The following is a 16,465-nucleotide window of genomic DNA, read 5'->3' as shown; positions in this document are numbered from 1 at the left end:
TAGACAGCGGCCTTCTGGTCATTAAATACCGATTTCTGAGCACGAATTCGATCTACATTTCTGGGCTTTTCTGTCTTTGTATTTTTTCGCTTCTATAAAAAATGCTGAACATTCCAAACTATCGCAACGTTGCTGTGACATTACACGAGGAAATATATATACCACCTGCTCCAAATGGGAAGCGCGAATATTTTCTTTCTTTCTTCCTTCTTTTTTCCATGCAGTAGAGACATTGTCTTTTTTTTAGGGAACACGTTAATTAACACGTTAGGGAACACGTTAACACGTTTAGGGAACACGTTAACACCGGCAGCGGCCGAGGAAATGTGCAAACGCCATTAATTATCTATTTAGGCTTACTGATTAATTTCTCAATGAGGAAGGAAGGAAGGAAAAAGTGGAGAAGCAAAGGCAGGGAGGTTAACCAGTTTAGCTTAACCGGTTTGCTACCCTACACATGGGAGCGGGATGGGGGGATGAAGGATGAGGAAAGGAGATAGATAGATAGATAGATAGATAGATAGATAGATAGATAGATAGATAGATAGATAGATAGATAGATAGATAGATAGATAGATAGATAGATAGATAGATAGATAGATAGATAGATAGATAGATAGATAGATAGATAGATAGATAGATAGATAGATAGATAGATAGATAGATAGATAGATAGATAGATAGATAGATAGATAGATAGATAGATAGATAGATAGATAGATAGATAGATAGATAGATAGATAGATAGATAGATAGATAGATAGATAGATAGATAGATAGATAGATAGATAGATAGATAGATAGATAGCACAGCACAGCACACACATCGTCCATTAGAGTCCATCACTCTTGCGTGGTACGTGATCTCACTGTCACATCCGCTTGTCCAATCCCGTTTCTTTCAAAAACCGAAGCAGTCCCTTCGTCGCCATTTAGCTCCGATGTATTCTGTCTGGTCAACCAGTCTGGTTAACCTCCCCGCCTCTCCTTCCTACACTCTCTCTCTCTCGCGCGCGCGCGCGCATGCGCGTGCGGTTGCCGCAGAAGAGTTTTCGGCCTACAGGCGAAACGAATGGACGGACGGACAGAAAAATCGGCAAGCCATATACAGCTTAGCTGTAATAAGCGCGTGTATTCAAGCATTGTAACAGAAATTATATATTAGGTAGAAAATAAACCGCTTACACACAATATATTAGAACAGAGATAAAAATAGGTTCTCCACAATAGTTGTGCATATGTTAAAAAAAAAAAACTAGATGTATGCGTTTTATAAATGCTTATATAGTATATATCTCGCATGGTGTTTTCTAATACCCGTACGTGCAGGGCAGTATTGTACTTTCATTTATACGAACATAAGAAATCTGCTCAAGTGTCTGACATACGGAATTTTCACCCTCTAAATATAACACCTCTGTATGCCAGGACTGGCAAATTCAAATATAGCTTTTTTCCCCGATCCATCGAAATGTGGAACCAGCTTCCCCTAACAATTAAAAATTTCCATTTCATAATTTTCTTAAGGCAATCAGCGGTTGATACCTGTCATTCCTAGCACCATGTATTGCATACTATGTATATACAGTATGCATATATGTATGCATTGAGACCTTTTCTTTTTTTTAACATATTCCTTGCACTTATGCTTTGGTGTGTGTGTTGCACTTTTGATTTTTGTACCCTCTTAGATTTGGAGTATGTATAAATAAAATTAAGAAATAAAATACTGGCACAATGAATGAGAAAACATTGAATGAATGCCGACGAAATTGTATCATCATAAACTGTGTTCCAACGATTAGCGGCAGTATGCAGTGTGTCCCAGCTAACTTTAGCTAGAGTTTCAAATATGTGAATGCCACGTAGCTGGACAGAACCAAGGTAATAATATTCGCCGTCGCTTGGAGATAATCAGGATATTTTTTCCCTCTAAATAATTACATAATTAGGCCTAATTAATTAATTAGCTTCTGAAATATTATTATTAGATGAATATTAGAGCAACATGAAAAACTCCCGATACAGCTTTCTGTTGCTCAATACGTGCTACATAAAAGAGTTTTTCCGCGCGTGAAAGAAGCCTGCGAATTTACACAAAGTGCCTCGAGCGGGCAGTTGCCCGGCAATTTTGCGTGCATTTGCGGGCTCCTTTCAGGATCGGAAAAACACTTTTATGCAGCAAGTATTGAGAAACAGATAGCTGTATCGGGAGTTTTTCATGTCGCTCTACAATTTTCTCATTTACACTTTTCATCTAATTATATAATTTGAGACGTTGATTAATTAATTAAGACCAATTATCTAATTATGCGAAAGAAAAAATAATTTGAGTATCTCCAATCGATGGCAAACAACATTACGTTGGCTATCCAGCTACGGGGAATTTGCATATTTTTAAACTCTCGCTAAAGTTAGTTGGAACACCCTGTATACTTGTGAATGAGAGCGATCGATAATTTGTACTTCCACGAGAAGCAGCCAACAACGGAAAATGAGTATCTTGTTGAATATTGTGGCAAGTGGAGATGTAATGGAGTGTGCATAAGTTACTCAGAAATTTTAATGCAAGAACAGCGATACGTAAGTGAATGTGGATATTCAGTGTTGCAGGATCTTTGATTGATAGAGGATAGGCAAATGATGCAGAGTCAGTACGCTTGGCAAAACTATTTATTTATAGCACTATGTTCCGAGCAACCTGAACTGACTGTAAAGCTGACGGATACGTTTAGCCCCTACACTGAAATGCATTGTGTGACATGGAATTCTCGTACATTCACAGCAACAACACCAGAGAACAGTAACACAAACAAAATTGGCCTATGCGCTGAGCTTCCTCTTTGTTATACGTAGAAAGACAGAAAATTGGTGATGTGGCCACGCTTAATTTGGTCCCGTCAACGCTCCAGTGTAGGAAAGCAGGCTACGCTTGCCAACTCGCAAAGTATATGCTTTCCAGACGCGTACGTGAGGCACATAGTGCTTCCGGAAGTGATCGAGGACAGTGCGAAAGGATGTCTCGCGTTCTTTTACTCGCATATCTACGCGACATTGACCTGATGAACAGACGATAACAGGTTTCCGAATAGCTGAAGGAGACCCTGAGGGCAGAGCACCTTCCGACCCCGATTGTCAGATTAAGCCGTAACACCTCAACCGGCCAGTGACCACCAGCGACGGTAAGAAATAACAAGCACGAGCAGACTATACGGCCTTGGTGGATGAGAAACCAGTCGCTTACCTTCATAGCCCCTGGCTGCGATTTCGCAACATCAGGCTTTTATTCTCTGCTAGCGACTCCCTCCCCTATTCTACGCTTTCACTGAATTGATTATTCCGGTGCGAACAAATGTCCGCAGCATTCGCGTATCGTACATCTACCATCTATATCAGTGCCTATATTAAAAGAGAGAACACGTAACGGCACCTTGTACTTCTTCCGGTATATCGAGGCCACATACGTAACCTCGCAATGTCGGAAGATGTAGGCGATAACCTGTTAATAGGAGACACTTGACCTTGCGACTGTAGCACTTTCATCCATTCGTTATCTAAAAAAAAAAAGGACACAGCGCACACTTACCCCGACACGCTCTACAACTTTCTTTTTTTTTTTACCAAAACAGCAACGGAAACTTCCACAGGGCGCCCTCTGGTACTGCACGTTAAAGAGCCACTAAAGAGATAGATCAGCTGAGCTGTATGAGCAGAAGGCCACCCCTATGCAAATGAAAAAGGCCACACTTAGCGCGAGAAGACGTTTCATCGAAGCCGCCTTGACGTTCCCGCAGCTCCTCGCCGACACTTCATTTCTTTATGACGGCCTCTGTTCGCCTAGTTATTCCTTTTTATTTTATGATTAAAGATGGACTACATTGCATTCTAAAGGAACCGAGGAGTAAACTTCGCGAGTTTCGAACTGCGCCCGAAAGGGCGAAAATACGAAAAGATAGTTTAAAATCTGTACATCACACTGATGCACTGGCGCTGTGGCTTAGACGCAAGATTAAAAGAAAAATCGAAGTTCTTCCTTCGGTTTTCTTCTCGTAATCAACCCCTTACTGCTAGATTAAGTGAAAAAAAAAAAAGGTTTGGAGGAATGTTTTATTTGTCTGTGCTGATTTAGCGTTTCTGTTTAACCCTTTAATTCCCAGCTTATCGCATTTGCTGCGCAAAGTTTGATGCCTCAAAATGCTGGTTTACTTATTTATACGTTTACCTCAGAGGTTCCCAAGTTTGGAACAATGAGTGAAAGAAGGATGGGAGGGGAGGGGGAGTACAGAAATAACAAAGCGAGTAGATGGTACATAGCACAAAAATATGCTCAATTTGGACAAAATGTAGTACTATAAACAATTGAAACAACCTCTTAGCGAAACAAGCATTCAAAGAACACATCTGTAGAGTATGTAAATGACTACCAAAAAAAAACGAAAGCAGAAAACAAACTTTATGCGATGAACTATAGTGACAGCAAGAAACCTAAGACGAAATTAACTTTATGCATACTCGACGTAAGAAAATGAGATTACGAGAAAAATGCAATTATCTCAGTTCTGAAAACTATTGGGTGACGTATTGGGTGAAGCCCGTTCTGCAGTTTAATCGCACGACGAGATAAAGTTGGTTGTTGAAAGCGTGCCTTCGGACAAACGGACGTTGAGAACATGCATAGTTATTAAGGGTGGGAGAATATAATAGTGTCAAGTACAAATTGAATATTACGCACTAACAATTTGTATTCGTATTTGACAGGAACCATTCGGTATTCTCGAATATATTAAACTAAACAAATATTGATCATTAGAAAATAATTGTTGAAGCCTGGCTGTATATTAAATAAACTATCGCGAACTGTATTAAGTGAAACAATGAGAGAAGTTTTCGAAGCAATGCAGAAACAAAGTGATTAATGCAAGCTCTGTTTTTGGTTTTGCGGCGGGACCATACATTACAACCTGGTATTTTTGCTTGTAGTCTGCGATTTAGTATCCGCCGCCGTGCCTGAGTAGCTTCGCTGATAATTTTGAGGGCGCGGGATCAAATGCGGGCCATGGCGAACCGCATTTCAATGGGGGCGAAATGCAAAAACACCCGCGGACGCTCATTCCGCCTATGGTAAAGAACCACAGGTTGTCGAAATTAACCAGTCCCCACTATATCGTGCGTCACAACCATATCGTGGTGTTGGCACGTAAGACCACAGAGTCCAATTTTGAAAAAAAAAAGAAATGGCAGGCGACCCTGTTCCTTGACTTAGGTGTCTCTTAGTGCTCTCGCAACTCGGCGTTGGTGTTCTTTAGGTTAACTTTAGGTGAACGCAACACGGGAACCGAACTCGAAAGCAACTCTTTTCCATTAATTAGCCGGTTAAATATCACGCCACCTTCTTGTGTGTGACGTCATTAGTGACGTCATTACTTCCGCTTTCTACTTTCGCGTTTCCAGGAATTTCACCGAAGTGACGCTCACGTGGCGGGTCTCTAAAGTCTACGATTCTCTGCTTCGGTGTGCGGTAATCAGTGATTTCTAATTAATTCTAATTATTCCAGACACTTCAGTAACTCAACTTGAAGCTAAACTTATGCTTTGATGTCACATCTATAACGAAACCCATAAGTTTTGTACTGCATTATTTCTTTCTGATTTATATTGAATTTCGTCCCCGGTCGTCTCAGTGATTTCAAAATAATTCTAATTATCCCAGACACGACAGTAACTCAACTTGTAACTAAACTTATGCTCTGATATCATATCTATAATGAAACTCATGAATTTTGTACTTTCCATTTTTTTTTTAGTTTTCTGATTGATTTGAATTTCCTCCCACGTTGACACAGGAGGTGAATCGGAAGTGCTGCGCAAGAAACAAGAGTGTCACTCGTTGCTCGTGCCACTAATAATTTAGTGTTTTTGACGCTCTAGTCATGTAGCAGTTTTACCGTTTAAGCTACAACTTGTGATGTTTTTGTTTTTTGTTTTTTGCAACGGGCCCTTTTCCATGCGACTACGGCGCACAAATTCTTAAGCGCTGTTGCAACTTAGCGCGGCGTTACTGCAATGAATCCACCAAGCCCATCGACTGCAACGTCATGTTATAAGAATGAAGGGAAATGGTTTATTAGCTTAGTCACACGGCTCCAGTTACGGAAACCCACTCCATGCATGAGCAAGTTAAACGTCCCCGTTCACATCAGGCTACCGTCTGTCCCACTGCTCGAAAAGTCTCCGCCTTTAATACCGTCGTCTTCCCTATATAGGCGAGTCGGCTACGGAATGTGAAGACTTCCCAGCACCACATCACAATCGTCGGATCCTTTGCGATGGATCCACGCCCATGCTCGCAACACACCGCAGTAACCCCGCCTCCGAAGCTCGATGGCATGGAATATGCGGTAGGAAGTCAACCTGCGAATCCCAGGTCACCGTCGTTGTTTGGTAGCATTGGATGGGGCTCCCCTTTCATCCTTAGTTCAGGCTGCCAGGTAATGCTAGGGTTGGTGGCCTTTTTTGGGACCCGTCAAGAGTCGGTGTCCACGCTGCGTTCACGTCTGGATAGACGCTGATAGATAGGCGGGTGTTTGCCTTGTGGCAAAACGTCCAATTTATGCCTTCGTGGTGTTGAGACGTGACATCCCCTTTTATTTCTTTCCCCACAAATTCTTACTCTATTTAAGCAACCATTTATTTAGCGTTTCTGCAGAGCCAGTCACACAGTAATTCTTGGAAAGCTTATTTGTAACAAGGCTCCAAAGATGTTGAAAGGCAATTCGTGCAGTTTTTTTTTAATGACAGTAAGTGATCTTGTGTTTAAAGCTGATTCTTTGTTCCTTATAGTTAGCTGTCTTTCTTGCACTGGTCAATTTAGGTAAGGTACATAATTATGCCGGAATAAACATTCTTCTGGTATATATGTGTCTGCATTGGACTATTCGATATTTGATTCAATATTCGATACTAACGATTTGTATTCGACTCGCATTCGAAAAAGATGATATTCGCACACTTTTAGTTATAATTTAAGCGGCTCGAAATTTATGCTCGAGAAACAACGCCAAGTTCATAGTTGCGTTTATTAGTGATCCTTCAGCTGTGGATAACTAAACAAGCCAATTACTAATCAAATAAGTACTGTACGAATTACGTTTTGCCTCAAATAACATTGAATTGGTTGTTTTTTGTACAAATGTACCCTCCATAGCCAGAAACAAAGATGGGCAATTTTTACTTTTTACTTCTCGTGGAACTATGCTTGGTCCTTGCAGGGTTGATGTCCCTATAAGAGATAAGGGAACGCTGGGAGCTTCTTTTGCCAGGGCAGCTGAGCATAGCACATTTAAGGCTATTTTCCCTGGAGTTCTCGCAGTTTACAGTGCAGTAATTTGGGAACAAACACAGTAATTGCACTCCATCGGTGAGTACCGGAAATGTCGAAAATTGAGTGAAACGTGGAAAATGCAGTAATTGCTCCGGCGTAAAGGAGTAGCGGGCATGGTGCTGTATTATCCCGTGCGGTTTCTTGCTCGCGCGGCGCTTCGAGTTGGGCGCTTTAGAGTCAATTCAACTCTACCTCACGTTTTCTTTTTTTTTTCGAGCCACTTCGTAAACGTCTGCCCCCCTCTGTGTTATTATCATTAAATGTATGTAAGGAGATATCGGAGCCTCGTAGAGGACGCGGGCAATTCCTCTGCTTTGACGTGCATTAAGAAGACGAACACTCTTGGGATAACAAAGCCACAGCAACGCAAAAGCACTCAACAAGTTCCCACGAATAGTTCGCAAGTCGTGACACAAAAACTACCAGTTCACCATCCAAATTCACAAGCTACAACACAAGTGCAACGCTATCCGCGTCTTATTTGGCTTCTCCGGGCTCCAAATATTTACCCTGCGTCAATACCAAGAATTGCGAATAAATTTAAGCTACCGGTAATAGACTCGGAATATCTTACATTGTCACACAACTACACTGAGCGCCAAGGCCGCATTGAAGTATATACAGACGGATCAACCACCAATCAAATTTGTGCTCCAGCGTTCTCGATTCCAGTTTACGAGGAACAGGCAGCATACAAATTGTCTCACAGTACTCCATCAACCACAGCCGAACGTTAAGCACTTCTCTCTGCAATGAAATTTATATGTTCACAAAGACAACTGTGATAATAGGTAGCCTTAAGCGATTCTCAGACATGATCACTTCTCTCCATAAAAAAAATAGGTATCAATATCAATTCAAATATCAATTTTCGTTCAGCAAATTATTCTTGAGTATAGAAGGTACAAAAGGCTTACACCACTGAAAAAGAGAAACAACACGATATAATACCCCAGTGAGATCCTAGTCATTGTGGAATACCAGGGAATGATGCTGTAGATGCTTTAGCACGCGAGCCTCATAAGAAGAATAAAACTTGGCTTCTTCCTTTGTCAACAAGAGTGGGGCGCTGCGCTGTTAGTTAGCGAAATCTGCGCCCGAATTACAAAAGAGACTTGGTTTAATAATGGAACACAATGTTCAACCTTATTCAGGATAGATCCGCTTATGATGTTCACTATACCGATCAAGATGAACCACACTATATGGGGTGACCCAGCTAACTTTAACCAATATGTTCAACGAAAAAAAAAGTATTGAAATAACACGCTACCATACAAAATTTTTAGGACCTGGGACGTTCGATCATCAGAGGTATGGCGACCGAACACCGTAGCCCTTATAATTCTATCTTCCAACATACAAAAAATAACACCTACAAAAAGTCTCGGTGCCCCATTGCACAATAGGCCACAATGTGCACAATCAAATTTCCGAGAGCGTGTAAAGTACTGAATTTCCTACCCGCATCGTTGACAAGCACCACTGACTCTATTCAATTAAAAATTTCTTTACAACGCTGATTACCCAATCACCGCTTTTGTGTTTGTTCATTAACTGCTTTTAGCATCCCGTTTTGGTTCTCGCCTACTATTATTGTTCATCAACTGTCTAATAAGTTTCTAAGACAATTGTTACGATTTTAAATCCTTTTTCCTCTACTGTTTTATATGCTTGTCTGAAACGTGTTTTGTTTTCTTTCTCATTGTTGTGAATTGCCCTTTCCCTCGGAAATGTACTGTGTACCCGGAGGGTAACATAAATAAATAAATAAATAAATAATTCAAGATTTTATTGTCGAAGTACACGTAAAACATTGCATCGTGATATATATATATATATATATATATATATATATATATATATATATATATATATATATATATATATATATATATATATATATATATATATATATATATATATATATATATTGCTTAATCGACAGGCTACTTCCAAAAGAGGCCGTTACAGTCCGAGTCGTCGAAGGGGCAGCGCAGCACCGACACAAGGGCAAGGCCCAGCCCGACCTCGACTTTTTCTGGGAGCAAGTGGCGCAAGCGCGTGGCAATAACAATACAATAATGGTCATGCGCTTTGCTTGCGTTTTCCTTCTTGAAAACTCTGCGCTCGCTGTGCACTTCCCTGTCGAGAAGGCTATGTCACGCTGACAACGCGCGTGCCGTTCGTGGCCTGGAAGTACCGGGCGCGCACCGTTAAAGAAAGGAAAGGCGCCCGAGATATAGATGACGATTATCGTTGCGGAACGAGATAAGCCCCAAATGGGTGCAAACTTGTCTCGGAGTGCTGTACGTGACCTAAATGACAACTCTCGAGAGGATCGAACGCGGAGCTTTACGATATATATGCAGAGTTCGAACTGGTGCAGATTACATTTGCGATTCCCCGCCTCATTCACCCACGCGCAGCGAGACGTTGACACTGGTGCCGTGTTTGCCTTCTACCCTCGTTGGAATGCAGAAGCCGGACTTGGGCAAGGTAGGCCGCTCTTTCCTAGCAACACGCAAGAACGAGTTACGCATGCTATAGTCGCGTACCATTCGAGTGTACAGCAACACGTCGTCGCTTCGCTTTTGGAGTTATTTCACGACCTCTTGATTTGCACCAGAAGATAGCGGCGTGCACTTAATTCTGTCGCACCTTCTTGTGATAAGCGGTGCGCCAAAGCTCCACACGAAACCTTCGCTGAATTCTTGCCGTCTAGGTGCAGCGTAACTCTTTCGGAGATAGAATCTCGTCATGAGAAACAGGGCTGGAATATTTGCAAGACAGGTCCGCAGACCATCAGAGACATCCATCTACGAATATATTGTTCCTTGCGTTCTCGCTCACTCGCTCGTGGAGCGAACTTTGATTGCGCCTGCTGATATATGGTATACTTCAATAATATCGACTCCAATATTGTCTCAAACAAGCTAAGGTTTATCCTCAAAGGAAAAGTTAAGGGTCAATTAGGAAATGGGGCGTACACGCGCGCATTGTCAGTTCGCAGCAAACTGCTATGCTGTCCTCCTTCAGTAGTTACCCGCCGTGGTTCCTCGGTGGCTATGGTGTTGGGCTGCTGAGCACGAGGTCGCGGGATCGAATCCCGGCCACGGCTGCCGCATTTCGATGGGGGCGAAATGCCAAAGCACCCGTGTACTTATATTTAGGTGCACGTTAAAGAACCCCAGGTGGTCGAAATTTCCGGAGCCCTCCACTACGGCGTGCCTCATAATCAGAAAGTGGTTTTGGCACGTAAAGCCCCATAATTTTCTCCCTTCAGTAATTACGTAGATTCGGTGAAAATAAGAGCGAGCGAATATCTCTCCGCCGACGCCGCGATTTCAGCATTAGCATTTAGAAATTCCAACAGGTCGAAGACAATCCAAAGCATCATAAAAGGGATTGCGAGAGAAAAATATTATGCACTGCCAGAGGTGCACAGTTTAACGCGTGTGATGCACTGGGAGCGTCCTGTATATAACGTTGTGCCTACAGATAATATGTTGAAGACACATGCATCTGCAGGATACGAAGGCCCGGGCGCCAAGTTTCATGCGCTTGTTTTAAAAGCAAGGAAAACGTGAAATGTAGAGGTCGCAAATAAGGAGTGTCGGGCATCCGCACTCGAAGAGGTTCGTGGGTCGTGCGATCGAGGCGCACGTCCGCCCGATAAGCGATATCGCACGGAAAGACGCGTGTCGACCATACACGGGAACAGCGTAAACAAGACAGGCTTGTCACGTTCGAAAGTCAGCCGCTTTCGACATGTCATTTGCATGCATCGTTACCAGCATCGCTCCAGTTTGCACCGTACCAATATGCAGCGTACCAGTTTGCGCTAGCATCACGCAACCAGCATGTAAACTTCCGGCATGGAAAAGAGTACGCATTTGGGCTGGTTGGTTCATGATTACGAGCAATAAAAACAGCGCTAAACGACGGGACAAGTGAAGGGACACAGACAACGGCGCTGACTAACAACCAAAGTGTGTTTATTCCGTCAGTCGGCATATATATGCTCCGCCGCTATCTGAAACCACAGAATCTACAGGATCGTCCCGTCGTTTAGCGCTGTTTTTATTGCTCGTAATTCCGGCATGGGTTTCGACACAGGTTGTTGTGGTTTTAGAATCGCGCTGAGACGCCAGGATTCACCGCCGGTTCCGTGTCGCACGAAGAGGATGGACGCTATCAATTTCTCGGCCTGCACTTCAGCCGGCGAAGCATGCACGAGCACCACAAGAATAAGCCCGTGACGAGGTGCTTGTGGGCCGAGGTGGCGAGAATTGTGATGTCCAACGCTTCCGTAACAGGCAAGCGCTCAGAATATTATGCGGGTGCCATACGGGGCACTTTCAATCGCGATCGAGCCCGATTGCGATCGAATTTCTCGATCGCAATTGTGCACAAGTATAAACTATCCTCAAATCCAAACGGTTCATCCGAAGGTGACCTAGTCCCAGCACTGTGCGCGCAATGAAACGCTCACTATTGCGCGCATCATGTGGCGCTGCTCGCCCTTCGTCACGCGCGTGCGGACTCAGAGACGCGTAACCCGCGCTCCATGCGGTCGGGTACGAAACAAGCACGCACGCACGCTCATGTTGACGCTCCGCTTCTTGAACAAGCGTTACCACGCACACGTTAAAAAAATCTCAGGTGGCAAACATAAATAAATTCTCCCCATTATGGCGTCACTTGAAGTCGAGATGCAGCGTTCGAGCGTTAAACACGATCGATCGATCAGGATCAATCAATCAATCAATCAATCAATCAATCAATCAATCAATCAATTGTTGGGCAGCATATAGCGCAATAAACAAGTCAAGCGATACAAAGGCGATATTTATGATGATCGACAGCAACGACAACAATATCGAGTGCACGAGTCAAACATTTCTCATCAGAATACCAGCAGCTTTATTCATGTCGCTCAGGAACTAAATTTTATTTTGGTTAATTAAAGAAACAGTAACTATAAGAGATGTGAGCGCGGAAGTAGGCACGTATTTTTCGAATTATGAGACTTATAAATACTGGATAATATGTTCCCTGGTTAAAGTTAGAAAATACTGAACCCTATAGCATGCGTGTAAGAAAGCTAGCAGCTCCCAAAAAAGCAAGCTGTTTAGAAATTAAGGACCAAAACACCCATCCTCTAATCCTTGGTGGTGATGAAATTGTTTTTGTTATGATAACCTGCATAACAGTCTCTCAACGCGTATTTAATCCGTCGTGGCACAAGAATGAAAGCTTGTAATGCTTGCTTCCCTGACACAAGCACAAACACACAAACGCGCACATTTTTAACACAGGATAGGAATGCGAATGGGCCGCTGCTTGAAATAGTGCAATAACGATGTTATTGTGGCTAGCAGCTCTTTATAGTATATGAATGCAAGAACAAAGGGTGGCGTTCTGTGGTTGGTCATGCAAAATGGTGAATGGGCTGCGGCTTCTTGCTGCGGCTAGCGACCCAGTCCTGTTTTCCTCTCAGTGAACAAATGAACCGTTGAGAGAGCCGCTCGGTTACACGCCCCGAGAGCCAAAGTTGCAACAGATATCGTTCTTGGAACCGAACACCCGAGGCATTGAAGGTCACCGCGGGAGAGCATTTTACTCACCGGCAAGGCGTTCGAGCGTACCTCCGCGGCAGTCGCAAAAAACATCGCCCGAAGCAATGTGGCGTCGCAGCGAACGTAAAGGTTGACGTCTTCACGGCTCATGTCACATTGTAAGCGCTGCAAGTTCATTTTAAAGCAATTCAACTTAAAACTGTGCTCTGTAACGTCTCGAAATTGCACAGAAGGTGCTAAGGGGTGCCGTAGTGGAGGATTCTGGGTTAATTTTGACCATTCGTGGTTCCTTAACGTGACCCCAAAGCATGGTACCACGAGCGTTTTACATTCTGCTACAATCGAGATTCGGCCTCCACGGCCGGTATTCGAACCAGGGACCTCGTGCTCAGCAGCAGAACGCCATAGACCCTGAGCCACCACAGCGGATTATACTAAAGCAACGTCAATTACTTTATTTTCTTCCCCCTAAATTTCTTCTCCTAAATTTCTTCTTCTATTCCCCTTCCATTTCCCCTTCTATTTCCCCTAAATTTCTTCTCAAAGTGTCACTGCAGTAGTTTCCTCGGTCATAACAATGGTTACCGTCAAAATCAGAAAGTCTGTTGCTCAAGAGTCCCGTTAGGATTTGGTGGGGCTGATTCTGTATTTCGCGAAATCGCGGTAACAGGCTGGAAGAGGTCAAAGCAGACAGCGACTGCCTTTTCCCGTTGGTGCTCCTTGCTCACATCACATACGCATGCTGCGACTCGTCTGAGCACGTGAACGTTTCTGTTGTTCCCTTCTTTTTTTTTTCCGTTCGGCTACGCTTGCGCGAGTTCCTCGGAAAAAATCGATGCAGTCGTGCAACGCTGCACTTTCAAGCACGTGCCTTGACAGATCTGTTCGCAGGCTGCCAGGCCGTCCGAAAAGGCTGCGCAGGTGAAACCATGGTGCAAGGGTGAAACCCAGAGACAAAAGCACGCGCGTCCCGCTCGATTCGTAAACAACGCGAACTGACAAGCGTGGAGCCTTTATCAGATAAAAAAACAATGGCGAAAGTGCGTATCAATTACATGCTGTTATCAGTGTACGCGGTAGCGAATTCCATGTTTCCTTTCTAATTATCCCATCTGTATTTTTTTTCACTGCAAGCAGCATTCGTCGAGAGCATAACATATGCCACCAAGCACAAGGTCCCGAGTCCGATTCCCGGCCGACGGGCCTGTATGCAAAAACGCTCGGGTTAAGAACCAAATGTGGCAAAAATTTATTCGGAGCCGCTGCCACCACGTCGTCTCTTGTAACACTTGTGTTATTCTGAAATCTCAAGCCCAATTAATCAATCAATCAATAAATAAATCAATCAGTGAGTCAGTCAGTCAGTCAGTCAGTCAGTCAGTCAGTCAGTCAGCCAGTCAGGACATAACAGCACCACCACTGTCTACTAAATCAGCCTAGACTTCAAGATTACTTCTGCATTTATCCGACGGGGAATGACTGCTTATTAGCTGAGAGAACGAAGGCCAAACTTCTCTTTTTGAATTTGCGCCCGAACCAACCGCCACTGACGCCATCTTGATGTCATGGTCATCTATGTATTTTCGTGTACTTTTCATACAAGATGGGCTGAACTTGCCCGACTGACAACGGTTATTCTGCTCAAGAAATAACCTGTACTTAGCTAAACGAGACAGACACGTGTGCTCATGCATCAGTGATACAAAATTTGTTAAAATATTTAGATTTGTTGATGATTTTTTAGTGTTTGTCAATGTTAAGCTAGACAACTTTGACACAGAGTGTTAAGCTGTTAGTAATATTATACGCGAGTGCCTTTGTCCACTGGAAGTTACGTTCGAAGTGCCCATAGAACAAAAGATCAAGTTTCTTGATGTTAAATTTACCTTCGGTGGTGATCTAACTTGCTGGTGTTACAGTCCCAGGACAAATAAACCGTTTTTGTCATATCATTCAGCCCGTTCTGAACTGGTAAAAAGAGGAATTGCGAGAATGTGTTTTACTAACGCACTTACCAATTAAATCATGTCATCATTGCACTGACGAAGCATTCACACAACAAGCCATGCGGCTACATGGAGCAGGTTATCCCAGTCATGTTCTGGCATCAATTGCAGAGGGAATACTTAGGCAAGTGCAGCAATCTGGGACTTCTGAACGTGCGGAGGAAATAGTAACCGTGAGAAAAAAAGACCAGCAATGATACCTTATATCCACCGGCTGTCGCACAACCTAAAGAAAATTGCCCGCCGAGGTAACACTGATGTGGTTTTTTTCTGCACTTGACAAACTAATCAACTTGCGCAGGAAAACAAGACCAGAAAAGAAAGCGCTGCTAGCTGCCAAGTTAAACACAGGAGAAAGATTAGAGATCGTAAGACATCAATTATATATCGTATACCCTTATCGTGTAGGAAGTATTACGTCGGACAGTCGGGCAGATGCATTAATGATAGACTGCGCGAACACAAAAATAAAGTCGACAAAGTTGTATCAGATGGGTTTCTCTCCCTTCATTGTAAGCAACATAAGTGATCTCCTCTCTTCAAATCAAGAACCATTACTGGTAGAAATAAGTGCGAACTCACTAGCCATTAATAGAAGCTGAGCAGATTGATGCCCTACGGGATTCGTGTATCAGCAAGCCGTCATTGGCTCTCTCTGAAAAAGAGCTGAAATTTTTGCGCATGGCTTAACGTATGACTTAAAAAAATGTTCCGCTCTGATTGTTGATCTGTTCACGTGGCTGTGACTCATGTTGGCTGAGTGTATACGTACGACCTGGTTTTCGATAATAAACATTGTTGGAAGTTAGCGCTGCGTGTGTCCCTGTGTGTCTTCTTTTGTCCCGTCTTTTAATTACGCTACTGCGCACCCCTTGAAGAAAGAATGTTCAGCTGTTTTTATGAGATGACTTCCGTTACTTCGATTTTTAATCGCAGTACTTCTATAGAAAGCCAATAAATAAATAATATATGCACATCCATTATATCAGTTATTGCATCAGATACAAAAATCAGTTCTGTGGAAGCCAACAAGGTGGAGGAAGGTTGCACATGTAATCTATGAGAAGCTAAGCTTTCGCCAAGTGGTTATGAAAGACTAGAAAACTAAATGCGATGAGTGCGACTGTCTTTATTTTCATCATATAAACAACGAGCAATCTATCTTACGCAATGCTTATGTTTATGCAGGTCCCAACTTTATTAACGCCCATACAGTGTAATTTTTTCGCTGGAGGAGCTTGAAGCGGCACTGGCGACTTGCAGGCGCTCTTCGTCACCTGGCCCGGACGGGGTTACCTATGCGGCGCTCGCCAATCTTGGGCAGGCAGCACGACTCATGCTACTAAACCATTACAACGAGTCTTGGCGCAACGGTTTGGTTCCACGTGACTGGAAATGCAGCCGCTTGGTTCCACTTCTCAAACCTGGCAAATCACCGTTAAACTTGTCATCGTACCGCCCCATCGCTCTGGCCAGCTGCATAGGGAAAATAATGG

At 43.3% G+C, this 16,465-nt stretch overlaps 1 protein-coding gene across 2 annotated transcripts in view; it reads left to right on the top strand.

Annotated features, from left to right (window-relative positions):
- The first annotated feature begins 9,694 nt into the window (after positions 1-9,694).
- LOC135898448 (uncharacterized) overlaps positions 9,695-16,465 on the top strand; it is a 30,925-nt gene continuing 24,154 nt past the window's right edge. Inside the window, exon 1 of one of the 2 annotated variants that reach the window (XM_065427366.1) lies at positions 9,695-9,880. In XM_065427366.1, the coding sequence (XP_065283438.1) occupies positions 9,748-9,880 (133 nt within the window). In that variant the 5' untranslated portion in view covers positions 9,695-9,747. The remainder of the gene's footprint in view (positions 9,881-16,465) is intronic. The other variant, XM_065427365.1, reaches the window with a different exon arrangement.

Source organism: Dermacentor albipictus, chromosome 2 (assembly GCF_038994185.2).
Source record: "Dermacentor albipictus isolate Rhodes 1998 colony chromosome 2, USDA_Dalb.pri_finalv2, whole genome shotgun sequence".
Taxonomy (NCBI): Eukaryota; Metazoa; Arthropoda; class Arachnida; order Ixodida; family Ixodidae; genus Dermacentor; species Dermacentor albipictus.
This window is presented reverse-complemented; position numbering and strand designations above follow the sequence as displayed.